Source organism: Engraulis encrasicolus, chromosome 7 (assembly GCF_034702125.1).
Source record: "Engraulis encrasicolus isolate BLACKSEA-1 chromosome 7, IST_EnEncr_1.0, whole genome shotgun sequence".
In the NCBI taxonomy this organism is placed as follows: domain Eukaryota; kingdom Metazoa; phylum Chordata; class Actinopteri; order Clupeiformes; family Engraulidae; genus Engraulis; species Engraulis encrasicolus.
Window position 1 is genome coordinate 14,300,973 of NC_085863.1, and position 22,661 is coordinate 14,323,633.

Consider the following 22,661-nt stretch of genomic DNA (forward strand, 5'->3'; position numbering starts at 1 on the left):
TAGCAAGCGGAGATTTAAAGGTGTGTTGCTGCTGACCAGGACATTCCAGCGCGTGCAAACGACCGGGCCCTGCCCAGTTTCCCAGAACCCCACAGAGCGGAGGGAGAGAGAGAGCATTTCCAGCCCACAGTGCAGCCAGGCCAGGCCAGGGCAGTCCAGTGCAGAGCAGAGCAGAGCAGTCAGCAGAGCTGGACTGGCCATCTGGCATAGCGGGCATTTCCCGGTGGGCTGCGCACCCTCTTGGGCCCCTATTTTCAGAAAGACACTTTTTTTTTTTTAATTACATTTCTGAAAATAGGGGCCCACGAGAGTGCAGGGCCCACCGGTGAGTCAGTTCTGTGCCGTTAATTATGAGGGACCCCTTTAAGCCAAAAGTGACCGGGCCCTATTCCTTGCCCAGTCAGTCCATTGCAGTCAGTCCAGCCACCACAGAACAGTGCAGTGCAGTGCAGTAGGCCATTGTGTGGCACAAGCAGAGGCCAAGTCACCCTGAGAGAGACAGAGAGAGAGAGAGAGAGAGAGAGAGAGAGAGAGAGAGAGAGAGAGAGAGAGAGAGAGAGAGAGACGGGCAAGCTAGTAACTAGAGGGAGAGAGAGAGAGAGAGAGAGAGAGAGAGAGAGAGAGAGAGGGACAAGCTAGTAACTAGGGGGAGAGAGAGAAAGAGAGCAAGATAGAAAAAGAAAGAGAGATAGAGAAAGAGAGCGGAGAGAGACAGAGAGAGAGAGAGAGAAAGGGGAACAGGGGCCATTTCCCTGCAGCTTCCTGCTCAAGGTCATAAAATATCAAAGACAACAACAGATGGAAAGGACAGTGTTGGAAAGAAAGAAAGACAGACAGAAAGAAAAGACTGATAGAAGGAGAAGAGGAATAACATGTACGCTAAGACATGATACAAATAGGGTGGGCTGCCAGGACTGTTGAAAGAAAATGAACCCCGAAAAGTTGACATTTGCAGAAACAAATGTCATACTGAGCACCAGATCATTAGAGCTCTTGGAGGATGTCAGTTTCCACTTCAGGTGGTTTCCAGATTTATTAGCTTCTTCCTCTGTTTTTTTTTTCTATCAGGACGAAATTCACATACTTGTGCAGTTTTCTGTCCGACTCCGAGTATATATATTTTTCCAGTGTTGTTCACACATTATTGGAATCATACTCTCGTAAGTGCTCCTGAAGTGTCATTCTTGCAGGTTTTCCTGCTAATTTCACCTTCTCAGAAAGAGCAGCAGAAATCTTCTAACACTCATCATCATCATCCACAACAACAACATTGTTTTAAGCGGCCTTATCTCCTCGCTCCCAAATATCCTGTTTCTTGGAGCGCCGCTAGCCAGAACCAATAGAATCCTCTTCCTGCCATTGGCCAAATCCACTTCCCAACGTTAGCACAATCTCATCCGCTCCAAACAACACTTAGTGTGTACGTACAACTCCAACTTGCCCTCTGTCTGACTAGAAAAAAGACGAGAAAAATCAGAATAGCAGTTGAATTTTTAAAAAAATAAAAAGGACTGGACAGTCCTTATTTGACAATGGCAAGCACCATCAAGGTAAGAGACAAGATTTGTAAAACTTTAAAACACTTGTTGATGTCTTGAGGGTTAGGAATTTTCAAATACTGTGCCGCAATCAGATTGAGTGGGTCTGGTGGTAACACCCTACCCAAGCCAGTAAAGCAAGATGTCCCCTGGACAAATTTGTTTCCCTGTCCGAACTACAATTGAAAATGGTTTAAAACATTGTTTCAGAGGATTCATATGTTGGGAGATTTAGTTGACTTATTTGTGAATTGTCCGAAGCAGAGAAGTAGGGAAGATGTATCTGTTTTGTGTCATTGTTCTGCCATGTGTACCTGTAATGTGATGTTTTTTGAATGTTACATTTTTCTCTAACTACGCAAAGGAGCATACTCTGTAAACACCATAATACAACTATGTACCTATAATTATTAGACCATTTTACAATCCCAAATGTTAGGGAAAATACCCAATTACAAACACTATATATCTATTTACCTTCCTGGCTACTTAAGTTCATCATTAGTGTGGTAAGGACCTTGGAGATTGTCTTGTGTTGTAGAATCTTGTAGATGTCAAACAATGATAGTAGAGTGGACAGTCCAGTATGACATAACATTTTTAGTTGATTCTTGAAGGGACAAGCATTCCAAACTAACACTGCATCTGTTATTTTATTTCAATATTGGCAGTTGGTGGTTTGCCTATTGCTGGTGTAACTCATTGTGAAATTATACACACTATTATACATTGTGACGTAAAAGTATAAAATAGCAGTCATATTAATTCCTTTAACCCATTTTAGCCTAAGCCCTTTTTGGGTAAAGGTGCCCTCTGCCTATTAAAACCTAAACATCTCAGCATCCGAAGCATAAACATATGAAATAAGTTCCTTTTAAAAGCATTTTGCATTAGACTGTGTTCATTCAGCTCTAACATACCCAAAGTTTTAATGATAAACTCAAATCTCAAGAGCCTGAATGCAGTGTATATGTCGTTCCAGGCTAAAATGGGTTAAAGTATTTGGGTAATCTTGCAGGGGAAACAGTCACTTAACTAGAGTTTTGGAAACATGACAGCAGTAGTAATGTACCTTCTGTTGCAATAAATAATGCACGCCGTCCCACCAGTGCAACACGGTAATAGTCATTGAAAATTTAGCTACCACAGTACTACACTGCTACAGTATGACAATACACAGGGCCTTCAATAATGACTTTGTCATTGCCATTATGGTAACAGTAAATTTGTAATGCATTGTCTTAACAAGTTATAGAGAATAATTGAATTTGAATACAGAATTTTAATTTATTTTTGAATGTATTTATTTTGAAAGAAATTGGTTAGTTATGACTGATTCATGTGTGCATAGTTTATATCCAGTCTTATTCCCAGAAACATAAAGCATTTTGTTAAATTATCCTCACATGTTTCAGCCATTGACTTGAATATATTCATGTAAATGGTTTCAACACACAGCTCGTTGAGGTAATCAGCATCCAATCAAAGCCCTTAACCCCCCCTCACAGTGCTGTCAACATGTGCTCTAGCATGACTTGGAGAGTGCACTTACAGTAATAGGTAGTTAATTGTGCATACTTGAAGAAGCTGCCCACACAACCCCACACAGCCACAATCACCCCCACACCACACTGTTTCACAGTAGCCTATAGTATAGCCTAGTGTTTCTAAATGGGGGTGATACAGCCCCCCAGGGGGCATTGGGGACCGCTAGGGGGGCGTTGAGAAGGATACAGCTGACTGGGGGTGGTGCTTATTTGCCATTCGGAGTCATTAGTCCATTTCATTTTTTTTTAATACTAAGGGGGTGTTAGGTGGTAGAGGTCAAGGGGGCATTGGGAGGCTTATGATGAGATTGTCTGATGAAGGGCATGCTGCCCGAAACGTCACATTAAAAAAAGAGCAACGGGAGCTTGATGTCGCAGACTTTTCTTTCAGTTTTTCAAGGCTTATGATGAGGTTCAGGGGGTATTTGTTCGAAAAAGGTTGAGAAGCACTGGTATAGCGGGAAAGCAATCAGCGCTGGCCAGATGTAGAAGCCACAAAGCGCCGTAAAGGAATCAGCCAGGGGAGTTGGCTGGCTGTAACAACACCGGCAGCACTATGCTGTTGATAAGGGGGAAATGTAAGGGCAAGCTTGCACTGTTGACGTTACTAAGAGGTTAATGCCCTTCACTTTTTGTGATGGAAGTGCCGCAGTGAGTGTCCTTCTCTCCTCACCCCCCTCTCCCCTCCCCTCCCCTGCCGTGCACCCAGGGGGCGTAGCAGACCATTTTGGGCCCTATGTACAATCAGCTCCACTGGACCCCCCCCCAGCCATATATTTTCATAAATCGGACTGTATGTGGGCCCCCTACGTGCATGGGGCCCTGGTGACTCAGTCACATGTTACCCCCCTGAACGACACCCCTGCGTACGGTACACCCCCATTAGCTGAAGGCCAAGCGGTGACTCTGAAGACTCTTTCAGCATGCAGCAGAACGCAATCAGACATTTTTGTTGTCGATGGACGAGGACTTCCTTTTTTCCATTAGCCAGCCGGCCGCCATACCAGCGTCCATCCCCCCGGCTCCACCAGGAACTCTGGATGCAGGAAATGCCCCGTGAGCAGCACTTCCTCTCTGTAGGCATTCGGTGCAACGCAATGTGACACAACTTTTAGAGGCCTGTTCTGCATGAATGAACCTTGTGTTTGTATTCCTGTTAAAGCCTTGACGTTTTAGGGGAATTGGCTCTTTTCTGAAATCTGTGAGACTTAAACAGAGTTGAGTCTGGCCATTTTTTTATGCGTTCTGTTAATCTTTAAATACTGTATATTTGAATGGGGATAGTCATGGACCTGGTGCCACTGGCCTGTTCTTCATGAATGATCTTTGTGTGTCATACTATGTATGAAAGCTGTAGAAGAGAAACCCAGTGATGAAGCATTTAATGTTCAGTGTTTTGCTAAATAACTACACTGTGTGCAGAATTATTAGGCAAGCAAGTTTTTTGACCATATTGTCCATTTTATGCATATTGTCCGCCTCCACCCTTTATGGACATGAACACCTATTGGATCTACGCATTCCAGATCATGCATATTTGTATAATAAGAGACAGTGTGATAGAAGGAGCCTAATACCATATATCAGGGCATAATTATTGTGCATGATTATTAGGCAACTTTGTTCTCCTCTCGGAAAATGGGCCACAAAAGAGATCTAACAAACGCTGAAAAGACTATGAACAATTTTGAAGTCCTCTAGAGGGGTGTGGCTGTCTTGTCTTAAACCAGGTTGGTTCGTTAGACTGACAATAATAGGTTTTGCTATGACTTTGAAAATTGCACTCTTCATACATGAAAAGAGGGATCTCCTCCATGTCCGCCATTTTGAATTTCCAGAAATAGACATTTTTAGCAGCAAAACTTTGGTACTTTGGTCATACAGTACTAGTAAGTACATTATTAGTTTATTACTTTGTAAATATTAATGAAAAGATGGGCAGCACAGTTTCAATACCTACTCTGGCCACAAATCTACACAGTGCACCTTCAAGCGCCATTATCTGGACCCTCTGTATACATTAATGTCCTTAAACTGTGAATGGTGTTCTCCTTGTCCCAGGAGGCCTTGTCAGTGGTGAGTGAGGACCAGTCACTGTTCGAGTGTGGCTACGGTGTGTCTCACCATCCCAAAGCCGACATGACCGCCTCCTCTTCCGCCAGCGAGTACGGCCAGAGCACCAAGATCAGTCCCCCAGTCCAACCGCCTGATTGGATGAACCAGCTGCCCGCCAGGAGCTCCATCAAGATGGAGTGCCACAGCAGTAGCCAAGTCAACGGCTCCAGGTATGGTGCAGTAATAGCTTGATTTTACCAGACCACATTCATTACTTCATAATTCATTTTTGGTCTGGATCCTCGTTGAACTGGAGCACTTGGGTGGGAGGAATGAGCTCAGCACTGGTTTGAAATGAGCTCTGACCAATCGCTGATAGTTGATGTTCATGATGTATGTTATTATGCTCCTAAGGCAAGGCAAGGCAAGGCAAGTTTATTTATATAGCGCATTTCGTACACAGGTGCAACTCAATGTGCTTCACAAAGTTAACAAATGTAAAAGAAAGGAAACAGGGAAGAAAGAAGGAAATAAATTAGAGTAAAAAAACATTTAAAACATTAAGATAAAACATAAGGTAAAAATACTAATAAAATAGAAAATAAAATAAACATAAAAATAAAGATAATAAAAAAATAAGTGCGTTTGCTTATTGTCGGGTAACAACGCCCGTCTGGTGGTCGACTGAAAACCCTCTCCAGAGAAGCGTAATCAGACCGTTTGTGAATTACAAAGTATAGCTAGGAATAAATAGCTATCCAATAGCTATCCAACAAATAGACTAGAGATGCACCGGATCCTGATTTTTAGGATCCTGCCGGATACCGGATCCACTGCTTAAGATCCTGCCGGATCCGGAACTGGATACCAGATCCTACGAAAGGGTTGAAACTCATAGCCTACTCGAACACGTGGGCCCTTTTTATTACATTTGCTCAAACTATTTTTTAGACAAATTGGCTTACTGCCACACTGCCTGCAACGGCCGCTTCCAAAGGGCTTTCACTCCATGCAGAGATTGGGGTTGTGAAAATTGACTGAAAAGCCTAGGCTATGTAAAAACTAGAGATGCACCAGATCCTGATTTTTAGGTAACAGCCGGATACCGGATCCACTGCTTAAGATCCTGCCGGACCCAGATCCTGAGAAAATGAATTATCCTGCCGGATCCGGAACCGGATCTTGGATCCGGTACATCTCTAAAATAGACCCTGCACTTTTTGCTCTCTTCTACATGGCATACACTTTGGAGACTGCGTCATGTCTTATTCCTACTGACCCTGCACTCCACACAAGGGATTGCACTATTTAGCTCTCATTGAATGCCTCACAAGAGCTGCCATGCAGCTGGCATGGCACCTACATACACCAGGAGCCGTGTGGTGGGTTTTTTTTCCTCAAGAAAGCTCAAGGAGCAGTCCCTTTCTGTGACCTTTTGGTTGCTTGGCAACATTAAGACAATTCATCCTAACCTGAATATGTCCCCTCACATTGCTCTCTCCCCTCACATTGCTCTCTCCCCTCACATTGCTCTCTCCCCTCACATTGCTCTCTCCCCTCACATTGCTCTCTATGTGCTGTCCAGTGCTGTGATGGCTACCATGTGCTGCACGCCGCGTGCACCATGAGAAACGAGCAGAATCCCAATTCCAGTAACGGAACATCCTGAAGGGATTAATAAGCTGTGCAATACACACAGGGCCGGTTTTTAGCATAGGCCGGCTAGGCGGTCGCCTAGAGCGCCATGTGAAGAAGGGGCGCCGAAATGGCGCTCTCCTAAGCGTAATTTTGCGATATGAAGTTTTTTTATGAAGTCGCAATCAACAAAGAGTGGCGAAAGCGCTCCTCACGGCAAAGCGCCCCTCAGCCAATAGTAATATCTCTTCCAACTGTCTCTGGGAAGTCTGTGAACCAATAAACAGACAGTTCTGAGAAAGGGGGCGGGACGAGTGACAGCGTGCGGTCTATTTTGAATTTGGAGACTCACTCGAGAGACAGAGGGGGCAAGCGCAAACAGTAGTGCTGCTCTGCTGGATGGAGATTATTATGTTCTCATTAAACCACTCATTGCATGATGCAGGAGTTTCAGAGGTTGTTTTGGAACTATGTGATTTAATCAGCAACCGTTTGTGATTATGGAAAGCCTAATAGTTATGAGGTTACTATTTGGAATTAGAGAGAAAAAGAGCTTTGTTTTTGATCAGAGAAATCGCTAGTTAGCATGCTAACATTAGCCAAGTATGCCAAGCAATGAAATCCAGTAAAGTAGCTGTTAGTAGCCTACTCACTACTCACTAACACCCACCTGATATCATAATAGCCTACTTGCTTAGGTTGACAAGCAATGTAAAGTAAGACTGGTGCAATGTTTAAAACAATTTTAGCTGCCATATCTCCTTCCATCCACATGAATTAGGCCTACCTGCTTGTTGTAAGCTTAAAAAAACATTAATTTCCAGACCAGAATGACATAGCCTACATTAATCATGTAACAGAACCATGCACAGCAGACAAGTGAGGCTATTTACTATATTTTGTATATTATGAAATTCAATAGCGTGACAGCTCTTCTCCCTTTCTCTCACCCTGTCCCTCCAAACACATAGATAGCCCCCTTCTCATTCTCCTACTCACAAATGCACCACTATTTCCAGTCCAGAAATGAAATTGGTTTGGAAGACAGCACAAATGTGTAGCTTAGCCTATTAAAATTGTTATGCTGCCATGCTTTGTGATGCTGTAGATAGTGTAGATCAATGCAGACCTCCTTGGTAGGCTTATTGTCTACACATGCATTTTACATGCAAATGTACTGTATCACTCTCCTGGCATTTCAATTTCACGTTACAATTCAAACACATTGATAACCTCCCTCTCATCTGGGGTTGGGGGCCCCACCACCATCACATCCAACACACCACACAGTGAAGCTACTTTCATGCGACTCAATCTGATGTGTTGGTCGCCTGTCAAAAAGAACCACAAATCCATTTGATGAAAAACGGTTATTGTTCTTGATGCTATTTAGTTAAGCTTACTAAGGATATTAGTCTTGTGTTCTGTGAGGTATAAGAAAGATTTTTTTTTTCTTTCAAAGGTAGGGGGGGGGGCGCCAGAAATCAAACTCGCCTAGGGCACCAAATAAGCCAGAACCGGCCCTGCACACACACACACACACACACACACACACACACACACACGCACACACACACACTAGTTTGAGCTGCTGCCATCAGGCAGGCGTTACAGGGCTCTGGGTACAAAAACAAACAGGCTAAAAGGCAGTTTTCATCCAAAAGCAATCTGCACACTTAATTTTGCACAGCTGACTTTTTAAAAACGTAATTATTTTTATGCAGTATATATATAGGTTTCTTTGTTGATTTTGAGCACCGTGAGCATCTGCACTTTACCAATTTCGTTGTACCTGTACAATGACAATAAAGTTTCATTCATTCATTCACATGCACGCGCACGCGCACGCGCACACACACGCAGACACACACACATGCACACACACACACACGCGCACACACACACACATGCAAACACACACACACGCACACACACACACACACACACACACACACACACACACACACACACACACACACACACACACACACACACACACACACACACACGCATGCACGCGCACACACACACACACTGCACATTCCCCACAGGCCAGGGGCAATGGCATGGCAACAGTTGGTTGGCACATGACAGTCCCGGCAGGTCCAGACTCCAGTCCCGTCTCAGTCCCGGTGACTTCCAATTCTCCATAATCCTGGCTGTGGCAAGACGGGACCAGATGAAGTTATGTGACATTCCATCCTGAATCCGCAACATCTGGCGTCTCTTCTTCTCCAGAGGGCAACTCTCCAGCCGTAATAATAATAGCAACCTGATCATCTTGATTCGCTGGTGCATCAGATATAAAAATGTCCTCGGGCTCTGCTTTGGAGGAAAGAAGAGAAAAGAGAAAAAAAAAGAAATCTTCAGTGACTCCTCTTTCGTGAAGCCATGACTAAGCATTGGTGCATGTGTGAATGTATGTGACCTTTACGGTGTAACTGGTCTCTGCTGTGCTGTCTGTGACGGTTATTGTCTACATATGGTCTTTTCAAAGTGAGGAGTCTGTTCACTTAAAAATCCTTTTTTTGTTATTTTATTCCAGGATATAAAGGATATATAGGATTAGGGCTGCACGATTATGGAAAAAATCATTATCACGATTATTTTGGTCAAAATCATAATCACGATTATTAATCACGATTGATTTTTGCTGATTTTTTTGAAAATCATAACATGAAATATAACCAAGAATGAATAACATACGGGATGAGCAAAATAAAATGAATTGTAATAATTATGTAAAGGCAATAGCATGAAACTTAAGTGGACAGATTTCTGGCCAGAAACGCCAGCCTGTCTGTATGTTCTGGCTTCAAGGACGCTCTCAAAAGTAGGTCACTATTGCCACGATTAAATCACGATTAAAATAATGAGTTCGATTTCACTATTTTATCACGATTTTGATTATTTTTCGATTAACTGTGCAGCCCTATATAGGATGAGGTTTCAACAACAGTCCTATCCTGCCGTGGAATAAAATAACAAAGAAAAAATGATTTTTTTTTTCAATTGTTTATTTATTGAATTTTCATTTTTCTTACACAAACACAACAACACACTGACTGACAAGTAACTGAGAGGGAGCAAATAAAGTATTAAAAATATTGGTGCATGCTTAAGTTGGGAGAAAAACAAAAGTATAAACATAATAAAAAATAAAATGAAAATAATAAACATAAATACAGTAAAATAAAGTGTATTATTGTTATTAATGTTATCATTTAGAGAAAAGAAAATAGAGACAGGTAAAAAAAAAGGATTTTTAAGTGTGCAGATCCTCACTGTAATATTACACAGGATTTTTTTCCAGTGTTAATTCAACACTTATAGAGTCTATGTAACACCTTCTAGAGTGTATTTGGTCCCAGAGTACTCTCTAAGTGTTGAATTAACACTGCATTTTTTACTGTGTACAGTCAGCCTTTGTCCTGCGCCTTCTCCTGGGATGTGCACAATCTTCAGCTTCAACTACATATGGTCTTTCCTCTGGGCATGAGCAAAATAAAAGGCCTCACAAAATGAAGTGAAATAATAATAAAAATGGATTAATCGATTCTCTTGTGGATGAATCGATGAATTGGAATCACCAGCTGGAGGATCGATTCATAGATACAAATCGATTATTATTTGCACCCCTAGTCTATAATACTATTGTGTGCCATTGCGTCTTGCTCTATGTGACCCACTCATCTCCTCTCTCTCTCTCTCTTTTCCCCTTGCAGGAGTTCCCCAGATGGGAGCAGTGTGAGTAAGACTCCCAAGGGCAGCAGTGGTGGAGGTGGAGGTGGAGGCGAGGGTGCACCTGTGGCCTACAACAGCTACCTGGAGGAGAAGCACATGCCTCATGCACAAAACATGGCTGCCGGCGAACGCAGGGTCATTGTGCCCGCGGGTACGTATACAAACAATTGTGATCAAGTCAGACAGGCCAAGCAGACTGTGGCAGTTTGCTGTATTTTACTCCGAGTACTGAATAAATGAAGCGAAGGACAGCACTCTTCAGATTTCTTCTGAAGTTTGGCAAACGTTTGGCAAACGCCATTACACGCTGAAGAAGGGCTCTGCCCGAAACGTTCGTGGGCGAATAAACAAAGAAGAAATCTGAAGAGTGCTGTCCTTCGTTTCATTTATTCATTCAAGTTTTTTGTGGGATTCAGCACCCAGTTAAGAATTGTTAAGTAGCCTATTTAGGCGATAGTGTGAGCACGTCTTCTCCACTTTCTGTGTACCGTACTACCTGAAGTGAAATGAAGCCAAAAAGATTCTGTAGCACGCTGCAGTTTTGTTTTCAAGACTTTGTTATGTGCAAACACCCGCCTAACGTTTTGGTGTTGCTACACCTTCTTCAGAGTCTACACAGAATAAAGTCTTGAAAACTAAGCTGCCGTGTGCTCCAGCTTCTCCTTTCCAATGATGTTCCACTGTGATGCACCTGCACGCTGAGGGACAATGTGTACAGTTCCAATTGCACTGAAGCCAAATACAGTAGATATTGTGTATTATCAGTATCAGGCGTTGTATGCATTGCATGACGCATAGCAATACGGAACAACATTCCACTGCGCAAAAACAAATACAAACTTTGGGGCGACAATTTATGCGGCGGCGCGCCACCTTAAGGGCAAGGTTTTGATAAGGGCCCAGTGCCTCCCTGCTCGGCCGGCATTCAGCTGTCAGAAGACGGCTTCCTGAGGCCTGCAGTACAGGAGTGTGAAAGTGGTAGCGAGAGTCATTGGTCACTGACTATTGACTCAAATAAGCATCGGCTGACTCAGGACTAAGCTCCCAAGACTTTTTGGGATGTACTGGGGCAGCATTGGTCTAGTGGTTAGAGAGTTGATCTTTCAGTCTAGGGGTTGCCGGTTCAAATCCCCCCTGACCTCTCCCTACACCTCCATCCATAGCTGAAGTGCCCTTGAGCAAGGCACCTAACCCCACATTGCTAGAGGGGCTGTAGCCAATGCCCTGAAAAATAATAACTGTAAGTCGCTTTGAATAATTGAAAGCATCAGCTAAGTTCAATGTAATGTAATGTAATGTACTGTTGCACTGGAAGTAAATGAAGCCAAATAGATAGTATCTTTTCAGATGTATGCATTGCACGCCGCATAGCAATACTGAACAATATTCTGCGAAACATTCTGCAAAAACACAAACTTTGGGGCGACAATTTATGCGGCGGCGAGTCACCTTAAGGGCAAGGTTCTGATAAGGGCCCAGTGCCTCCCTGCTCGGCCGGCATTCAGCTGTCAGAGGACGGCTTCCTGAGGCCTTCTGCGCCACACAGGAGTGTGTTTGTTGCAAATGTGAGCCCCTCGCCTCGTCTAGACCGTTTCCTATGGCGGAGATCCAACAACAGGCGTGGAGAATGTGTGAACCTGCGGGCCGCCGAGCCAAGCCAAGCCAAGCCAAGGGGTGAGGATGGGATTGTTATCAGTGAGCACAGCAGACAACACCTCACATCAACCCTTTACAAAATAGAGAGTGTTAAACTGATTTGGATTCAACAGCTTACAATGTCATTTCTTTGCACGATAACACAATACATGCAACCCTATTAGCTTGAACATGTGTTCTTAGAATGAATCTTGAGGTTATCCTGAATAGACCAAACCCAGTTTTCAACTCATGATCTTTTGTACACACTACCAACGGACAGCCAAAAGCTGGGATTCTTTCATTAATCATTAGACATCATCAATGTACCGTATCTGTACAAGGCGTCAGAAGAGAGATTCAGTAATGCTCCATGTCAAGTCCTGTTACATAAATACAAATGACTAAATAAAGCATACAGTACATTATCGCCCTTGTAGTGCGTCTCACTGTTGTGCAATGGCAGCTAATGCTTTCTGATCTATTCCATTCTCCTCTTTGTTCTATCCTCCGCTTTTCTTTTCTCTACTCTTCTTTACCCTACTCTACTCTACTCTATTCTACTCTACTATGCTATACTGTACTCTACTCTACTGTACTCTGTCCTCTCCTCTCCTCTCCTCTCATCTCCTATCCTCTCCTCTCCTCTCCTCTATTCTACTCTATTCTCCTCTCCTCTCCTCTACTGTATTCTATTCTACTCTACTCTACTCTATTCTATTCTACTCTACTCTACTCTACTCTACTCTACTCTATTCTATTCTACTCGCCTCGCCTCGCCTCGCTTTGTCTCCCCTCTACTCTCCTCTCCTCTCCTCTCCTCCCCTCTACTCTCCTCTACTCCTCTCCTCTCCTCAGACCCCAGCCTGTGGTCTACTGAGCATGTGCGCCAGTGGCTGGAGTGGGCAGTGAAGGAGTATGGGCTCCTGGAGGTGGACATCTCCCTCTTCCAGAACGTGGACGGCAAGGAGCTCTGCAAGATGACCAAGGAGGACTTCCAGAGGCTCACCCAGAGCTACAGCGCTGAGATCCTCCTTTCACACCTCCACTACCTCAGAGAGAGTGAGTGTGTTTGCTTTTAGTATGTTCAAGAAGACGCTTAATTTGCACACCTCTGTAGTTGGGCAGATGCATAGGATATTATTATCCCAGTGGGGTTGTCATTCAAGTGTAAAGAAATCCCGCACACTGTCCATTCCACCAACAAACTTTATTACAACATTTCGGTCATTTCGACCGAAGAAGGACGGATGACCAAAACGCTGTATTAAAAGTTTGTTGGTGGAATGGACAATGTGAGGGATTTCTTTACACTTGCATTTAGCATGTACCATGGCAGGTTTATAGGGAACCCCCAGTGACCCCTCCACTACTTCAGAGAGAGTCAGAGTGCATTTGCATTCAGCATGTAGCAGGCTTATAGCGAACCCCTTAGTGACCCCTCTATACTAAGATCTCAGAGAGTGGTAACATTCAGACGCTGTTTACATGTATATGAATTTTTTTTGGAAAATGCATCAGAGTCCAGTTGCCCGCCCCTGGTTTCGATATTACTACTGAGTCCAGTTGCAGTAACAGAAATGGTGAAAAAAATAGTATTGGGCAATTCTAAAGCTCTCATTAGGCCTATAGAAATTATATCTATGGCTAAAATGATATAATTATGGCTAATATCTACTGGCTAGCATAATTGGCGGACATGCAAATTATATTATCGAAGATGTCAACCTAGTCTAGTCTAGTGTTTTAGTTATTCTAGTATTTAATGTCAAAAAGAGTGTTTTGTTTGTCAGCTCCCCTTCCTCACTTGACTTCAGATGATGTTGACAAGGCCCTGCAAAACTCCCCACGGATGATGCACGCCCGCAACACAGGTCAGTTGACATCCTAAAACTTGAAAATAGAATTGTGAAGTAAAGACATACAGCGTTACATTTTTAAATAACCCAGTGGGCAATATATTTCTGGCACTAGGTTTCTCAACAGTACACGTTGCAATACATTTTTCTGCACTGTAAATGCACAGTGATTTGTATATTTCATCATTTTTTTGAAATTCATACCAATAACAACTACAATTCAGGGGTGAATATTTGAACAGTGTTCTAAGCAAAGCACAGACACTGCACAGCACACACAGACACTTCATATCTGTTTTGCAGGAGGCGCGACTTTTATGTTTCCAAATTCTCAAGTGTACTCCAGCGACACAGCCCAAAGGCTCCCCCCCAGGCCAGGTTTGTGGTGCTTTTATCATTACATCATAGTTCAGTGCATGGCCGTAACTACCATTGAGGACACAGAGGTCATGTCCTGTGGGTTTTTTTTTAGTAGTGTAAATTAATCTATGATGAAAATCGATATATGTTCAACAATGATAAATTCAGTCTGTATACGCCACTCCATCCCCATTTATCCTCAAGGCAGTGATTCATGAAAACAAACGAAAGAGTTTGATTGAAGAGTTTGAAGCATTCTAATTGTACAGTATGCAGTACAGCATGCAGTATTTGACCTCGGTATTTGAAAATGTCTGGTTACGGCCCTGGTTCAGTGTTCTGGAGGATGCTTTAGCTCAGTGTCCAGATTTTGCAGACATGCAACTTTTCATAGGGATTTTTATTGTGTGAAACCCAATATTGCAGTTCGTTTCCCACTATGATTTCTGAGCACCCTCTATGGGTGACTGAAGAAACTGCAACTATATTCTTGATTTTTTATTTTTTTTTCCTTTTGTGACAGACCTGGCGTATGAAGTGGCGAGACGGTCCGTTTGGCCCACCCAACCAGCAGCTACCTCCAAAAGTAAGTCAAAATGCCTTAGTGTTGACCTATTGGAATACGAGACCCGTCTGGAGAGTCACCCTGGCCTCTCGGTTTGGGCTCTCCTCTCCCTGAAAGAAAGAGACAGCGAGAGCAAGCGCGAGAGCAAGAGTGAGAGTGAGTGTGTGTGTGAGTGTAAGTGTGAGTGTGAGTGTGAATGAGTGTGATAAAGACAGGGATTGATTTTTTGTCCATGTGTCTGCCGTATGTTTAACCCTTCAAGGCCCCCAAAACCCACCAGCCATCGTGACAAAAGCAGAGGAGCAGAGACCTCAGTTAGGTTTGTGTTTTTCAAGTCTAATGATATTAATATTGATATAATATTTGACATGAATAGTAATAATATATTTCATATTTGCATATTAATTTCTTCACCAGACCCTTATCAAATTCTGGGACCCACCAGCAGCAGGCTTGCCAATCCAGGTAAGATTTTTTTTTAAACAGTTTGACTGACATGTAGCTAATTGTGTGTTCGAAGTCTGGCATACCATGAAGTTTCATCAGGTTTTTGGAAGAGCCGTTTTAAAGTGGTTTAAAATATTGATATGAACATGATATCATCATCAACCGGATCAAAATATCAGTAAATAAAGGTGAAATACTTTTTTTATTCCGTACTGCTTCATTGATTAATTCAATTCTGATAGTACTGCCGATAATTTAGTTTAGAGGTTACCATGAGGTTACCATCATAAACGTTACCATGACACAGTGGTGTAGTCTTATTTTTTCTGATGGGTATGCTGTATATTTGAGCATTTTTTGAAGTGGGTATACTGTATATATTTGTGCCATTCTAAATAATGGATCAATCAATTTTAAGTGGGTATACTGAAATCCCTGAAATTGTGAAGTGTATATACTCCGTATACCTGCGTTCTACGTAGACTACACCACTGCCATGACAAGGCCCCCATACTGTATAAAGGTTGATTCCAGCCGAAGCCCCCCTTACATGGGTCGTGCCTCACAATTTTTTCTGTGCACCGCAACGCCTTTCACTACCATAGTCTAGGTCTGTGAGTCACTGCCTCACTGGGATATTTATAAAATAATAATGATAATAATTGTGATGTGGTGACGGGGGCAGGTACTGTGTAATTGGGGTAGCCATTGTGTGTTCCTCTCTCCACGGCTGAAGTGCCCTTGAGCAAGCCACCTGACCTAACCCCAGACTGTACTACTGTATACCCAGTAAGAACTGTAAGTCGCTTTGGATAAAAGCATCAGCCAAGTGTAATGCAATGATGTTCAGAGATGCAATAGATATGGGGTGCTCAACTGGCGGACCCAGGTCCGGATGCGGACCCAAACGCAATGTCATCCGGACCAAGACAAAATCCATCTGTATTTAATATGTATAAATTATACATGAGATTTCGCTGCCATGCGATCTATAGGTGTATTTCTGCGAAGCCAGTCTTATGACAAATAAAAGTATCATCACTTTGACAACTCAGTGAGTGAGCAAGAGGCCAGTGCAGCCAGCGAGTGAGGCTATTTTCTGCATCGGTCCGTAGCGACTTTTTTGGACCCTGGAAACATACGAAATTTGGCGAGTGGATCTTTTCAGTTTCTAGTTGAGCACCCCTGCAATAGATTATTATAATGCAGTTAGTAGCCCCTTAATGCACGCCGTACCTCCTGTGGCACGCTGTAATAGACATTGAAAGTTAACTACAGTACTATAGTACTAAACTAGTATGACTTGACACGGGGCCTTTAGAAATACATTACGACTTGGTCATTGGCATTCTGGTAACAGATAATTTATAATGCCGTGTCTTAAGGGGTTAACGAATGGGAATATTGTTAGGCTTATATATTGTTTTATTTTATTTTGGTGTGCATTAGTTATTCAATTTATTTAATTACTAGTTATTTTGTTTTGCCATACTTTACCTTCCAACATAGCACCCACTCGCTGCCCTCCAGGGTTCCCCGGTCCCCACTTTGGAAACCATTGATTTACTAAGCCCCCCACATTTGGGCTTACAGTGCATGCCCACGGGGACCCCGGCTCGAGTCCAGCCGGGGTCATTTCCCAGCCCTACCCTATCTCTCTCTCACACAATTGTTTCCCGTCTCCTCTCATACTATCCTGTCATAATAAAGTCCAAAAAGCCCCCCCCCCCCCCCCCCCAAAAAAAAAAAAAACCACCGATTTAGTTTACTGTCTGCCCAGTGCTTAATTTGTCAAGCGGTCTTTCCATGAGGTTCCATCCAAGGTTCCGGAGCTCTGATCTGAGGTTCCGGAGCTAGCTCCCCCTTGCTCCCCCTCAAATTAAGCACTGTCTTTGTCGTTCCTCAGGCTCGGGTCAGATCCAGCTGTGGCAGTTCCTGCTGGAGCTGCTGTCGGACAGCGGCAACGCGGGCTGCATCACGTGGGAGGGCACCAACGGCGAGTTCAAGATGACCGACCCGGACGAGGTGGCGCGGCGCTGGGGCGAGCGCAAGAGCAAGCCCAACATGAACTACGACAAGCTGAGCCGCGCGCTGCGCTACTACTACGACAAGAACATCATGACCAAGGTGCACGGCAAGCGCTACGCCTACAAGTTCGACTTCCACGGCATCGCCCAGGCGCTGCAGCCGCACCCGCCCGACTCCGCCATGTACAAGTACCCCGCCGACCTGTCCTACGTCAGCACCTACCACCACGCGCACCAGCAGAAGATGAACTTCGTCTCCTCGCACCCTCAGGGCTTGCCCGGCGTCACCTCGTCAGCGTTTTTCGCCGCCCCGAATCCTTATTGGAGTTCGCCGACGGGGCCCATCTACCCCAACAGCCGACACCCGGCCGCGCACATGCCCTCACATCTGGGCACCTACTACTAGCCGACGTGTCCTCCTCACACCTGGGCACCTACTACTAACGAGGTGCAGGCGCACCTTGCGCATTACAGGGCACACAGGGCATCTTCAACACTGGAGGAGACATCACATCATGGGCTTCATGGGGCCAAGTCCAAGAAAACAGAGAATGCGCGCATATCAGTGGCATAGGTGCTGGACAAAACAAAATAACTTAAAGTGAATGATAGATGTCCACAACACTGTTAATGCTCCCAGTTATTTAATAGCACATTAAATTAACAGGCACTGTTAACAGCACATTAACAGTGTTAAGGACATTTTATTATTAACCTTAAGGGGGGCAAGGCAACCAAGAGGGGGTTACTTTATGTCTGTGAACATTCTCTCTTATTCGTCCAGGTCATGGCCTCCCACCTGGGCAGGTGCGCATGTAAGCAGGTAAGATGCCAACTTGAACATTAGTAAACCTCCCTGCTGACACGTCAAAAAGATACTCTACCAGCTGAGCTAATAGCCTAGCTGTTTAGCCTGGTTGGTAGCAATAGTGCCTTTAATATGGGAGTTGCTGTGAGGTTGTGGGTTTGAGAGTGCACAGGAAGGATCTGGAATACAGAGGATATACTGTATAGGATAATATTCAAACTGAAGGATGGCAATAGGCCTAATGAGGTCAAGACCATCAGGAGAACTGCCCTTTTTCTGTTAAGATTCCCTCTCATTCATCCAGGTAATGGTAATCCAAAGGGCCTGTAGGTAAAAAGTGAACAACTGGACTTGTTTTTGACGCTTAAGCTCCGAAAAGAAGTCTAATTGCAGACAACTGTGTGTGTCTGACCGTAGTGCCTTCATTTTTTTAAAAGATATTTTTTACTTTATTTATGATAGTACAGTGAAGATGGTGACAGGAAGCAAGTGGGGAGAGAGAGGCGAGGAAGGGTCGGCAAAGGACCTGGGCCAGGAATCGATCCCGGGTCGACCGCATAGCAGACGAGTGACCTACTGCTAGGCCACCGTAGGGCCACCATAGTGCCTTCATGAGGGCCTTAACATGCAACTCAGTATGCCAAGTTTGAGGCTTGTGCCAAAACAACATGGGAAGCCTCTTTGAACCTCTAAGTGTGCAAAGTGTGCAATCAATCATGTGAATATGTATAATGTATTGTACAGTATTATTGAATGGGAAAACGCTGTAGGGGTTGAAAGGATGTTGCAAAGACAAGAAAAGGAATGTGGGGTGTGTTGGAAATGCCCAGAGCATTATGAGAAGGAAGATATCTTTCCAAAAACAACAAATTTATTAATTTAGTAAATTTAATACATTTAGTAATTTATTAATTACAAACATATTTTTGGAAGAATATCATCAGACCAAAGGCTGTGAAGAATGTAAGCTGTGCAATACAAGTATGTTGGATGCTTTTGAAAGAATGGTGACTGTTGTTTTTCAAATATAAATGTGGCAATTAATTCAGCAGTTAACTGAACAGTTACACAGCATTGTATGTGTAAAAATACTTCTTTAAAAAAAGCTATTTTGAAATGCAGAATAACTCCGGCGGTTTTACAGTGAAGTGATAGCCGGTTTTTAAGAGGGATAGAGAGGCAAGTATAAACTCTAAATAAACTCTAAGCTTTGCAGTATTTCCTATAAGTCAGTACAAGTCAGGAGCAGGGGTGGATTAATGAACGGGCCTACCGGGTCGTTGTATCGTAGTGTCCAATTACCGGGGTCACCAATTACCGGGGTCAGAGGTGCGTTTTTTGGGGGGGTATGGGGGGCCAAGACAGTGTCTGGCCCAGGGGGCCATAATTTCTTAATCCGCCCCTGATCAGGAGGTTTGAAATGAGGGATTACAGAATGCACAAAAAAAATGTTGCTGTAGCATTATTGCAATGGCATTTACTATGTGACTATAGCATTATTGCAATGGCATTCACAATGTTACTATAGCGTTATTGCAATGGAATTCACAATGTTAATATGATGTGTTATATGATGTGATCTCCTTGTACCATGTTACAGTGTTACTGGTATTATGAAATATGAAGGCAGTTTACATGTACACAGATATCAATCCCAGTAGGTATAGGCCTACCTACAGTAAAGGGTTGGGAAAAAGAACAACTGGAATCTGAATTTGGAGGCTTTATACAATGATATGTAGAACTTTTTTTTAGTGGGGGTAGGGTGGGGCAGGGCAGGGCCGAAGGTGAGGATTTGTTTGAAACAAATTACCCATCTGTAGAGCACCATATAGCCCACTACATACGTATGGTAGACCAAAGTGCCAACTTTTTATTATTATTATTGTTGTTATTATTATTATCACTATTATTGTTGTTTTCTGAGTCACGAACGCTGTGCGTTTGTCAGTTCTGAGTATACATGTAGCCTTTTTATTATGTAGGAATATATAACTTATGCATTTAACATGATGAGTTGATCTCAGTCAGCCAAGGACCATTGGATTTTGTAATAAATGTTGTGAACTTCTTGACCAAAGTTGGACTCTGAAATCTGGGGGGTATTCCAGAAAGTAAGCTTGGGGGGTAGGGCTTGGATAGGTTAACATGTTTCAGCCAATAGGAATCTCCCCAGTAGCACACTAGGGGCTTGGCAGGAAAAGAAATCCTGAACCTATGATTGGCTCCAAATCTTCTGATGAAATTGTTTTAAAAGTTTTTTTGCGTTCTCTTGATAAAAGTGTTACAGTGATAAACAGTCCAAACAACGTCTTATATATGTATCGTCGCCCAGACACATTTCTCAAAAAGAATGAATTAGCCAAAGAGATACATTTTTACTGTTATGAGTATATAAGATACAAAAATGTGTATCATGTCGTGGTCATTGGATATTCAGCACAGGGGCCACAACAGGGGCCAGGAGGTAATCCACAGGGGCCCACCCTGGCCCCTGTCTAGAACCGCCCATGAGAACACATATAGTTAACCAGCAGGCTAGTGGATACTTAACCACATCTCTGGAGTACCCCCTCAACTTGAACTTGATGCTTTCTATACACATGTTTACGAAATAAACTCTCTTTCTTGTACTTTTTGTAAGTCTGCCCAAGAAGACATTTTATGTTTATTTTTTATGTTCAGGAAAAAAAAAACAATTATGTTGAAGCATCGTTTATTAAAAAATTGTACGTTTAACTTTTGGAAAGAAATACAGCTATTTTACAAAAGCAAGGAGACAGTATTCATAAGAATAAATTATATGATTTTTTTAATATTGTCATTCCAATAAACAATATTTAAAGCCAAAAAGCTTTTTCATTTTGTCATTGTATAAGAATGTTGAGTGTTGTGATGCACACAAACATGCCCTGCTAATCTCTCATGTTCACCCAACACACATACTGCTGTTGCCATAACAATAGCAGCAGCAACAAGAACTAAAGGGCATTGAGAGTTAGCATTACTTGTTCTGAAGGTTATAATGGATGGAGGATTACTATTGTCTGTGCTGCGTTTCATGATGGCTGTGTTCATACCGCGAAAACACAACCAAACTTTGATGACACTCGCTTGTTAGTTTACCACGTTAATTCTGATGTTCAAAACTGCTTTGCTAAATCCTATTGTGATGTTGAAGGGGATACTGTGAATAGATAATGATATTTCCTTTTGTTCGTCAGTTTTGGTTTCTTTTCACTCCACAATTAGACTTTCCCTTGAATTGTTTAACTTAAGAGTGAAAACAACATGTAGAAAATGGCTATAAACAACAGTTAATGGACTGATATACGTAGATTGTGTAATATTTTTTACTCGAGTGTCGGCTTTTGCAAACAGGTGAACTTCAGGAAAAATTAATTTTATCTTACCGTTCAGGAATGATGTAAAATACTTTCCTCTACAGTGTCTTATAAAAGAAAATGTTAAACAACATGCATGTAACAGAAAACATCAACAATATTAAACAGGAAGCAAAACTGTTGGATTCACCTCTGGGTCACCTAATGCCCCGACAATTACTACTATTACAAATCAAGTAAGCCTAACTATTCTTTTTAAGAAACGTTTGTGGCAGCTCAGACCATGGTCTGCTGTTTTTATTAGAAACACATTATTGGTAGTGAGAACATTTCTGGAACACACTCTGTCTGGTATTACTGCAGTAGGTGGACAGCTATGGCCTAATGGTACTTGCAGACTCGAGTCCCAGCTCACGCCAATAGAAGGAATGTGGGTGGTTATCTACACTGTAAAACATTGCAGCCTCGTTTAGTTAAAACCACTTTCTAGGTCTCCTCAACACAATGAGCTCTGATAAGTCCCTGATCTTTAACTTTACAGAGGAAGTTTTTCCTCTAATACAACTTACAAATGCCTATTGTGTTGATTATTTGATAGTTATGGCAGATTTGAAGTGTTGAATGAACTTAGGTTGGCAAGTCAGCAGTTGAAAAAAAGAAAGGGGGGGGAAGGCGGGAATATTAAACTCTGAGAAATCCATTGAGTTGAACTGCCATAGTTTGATTGAACTTGGTTTAGAAAGTCATGGGTTTGAATGAAAATAACCGGGAAACTGTGGAGGTGGGGCTAAGCAACATCAACCGCATGCACGAAATTGGAACTTTTGTTTGCTGAGTCAAATGAGCCACCCCTGAAGAAATAATAGCTTAATAACGCAGAGAAACTCGATTCTCATGCAAAAATAAGGAATCACAGCTGCACTGAACCGCGGAAGAAGACTGTCGTAGGCAATGGAATTACGAGTGAAGGACCTCAACATCATCAACCGTCAAATGGATTTAGGAAACTCGTACTCTCGAGGAGGAAACTTCATGGCAATTGAGCCACAGTCGCAGGCAGTCTTTCGCCGGTAAGTTAAGTAGTTTTAATCGTCAGA

At 42.9% G+C, this 22,661-nt stretch overlaps 1 protein-coding gene across 6 annotated transcripts; it reads left to right on the forward strand.

Moving 5' to 3' along the window:
- The first annotated feature begins 1,228 nt into the window (after nucleotides 1-1,228).
- Nucleotides 1,229-20,699, forward strand: erg (ETS transcription factor ERG). 6 transcript variants are annotated; one of them, XM_063202911.1, is made up of 10 exons: nucleotides 1,229-1,550; nucleotides 5,147-5,370; nucleotides 10,501-10,670; nucleotides 13,013-13,216; nucleotides 13,948-14,028; nucleotides 14,317-14,391; nucleotides 14,897-14,959; nucleotides 15,201-15,257; nucleotides 15,356-15,403; nucleotides 17,292-20,699. In XM_063202911.1, the coding sequence occupies exons 1-10, from the start codon at nucleotides 1,533-1,535 to the stop codon at nucleotides 17,816-17,818; spliced, it is 1,467 nt and encodes a 488-aa protein (XP_063058981.1). In that variant the 5' UTR covers nucleotides 1,229-1,532; the 3' UTR covers nucleotides 17,819-20,699. The 6 variants fall into 6 exon arrangements, with proteins under 6 accessions (XP_063058981.1, XP_063058984.1, XP_063058980.1 ...); XM_063202914.1 differs by lacking the exon at nucleotides 14,317-14,391; XM_063202910.1 differs by lacking the exon at nucleotides 1,229-1,550 and having other exon boundaries at nucleotides 5,126-5,370.
- The last annotated feature ends 1,962 nt before the right edge of the window (nucleotides 20,700-22,661 follow it).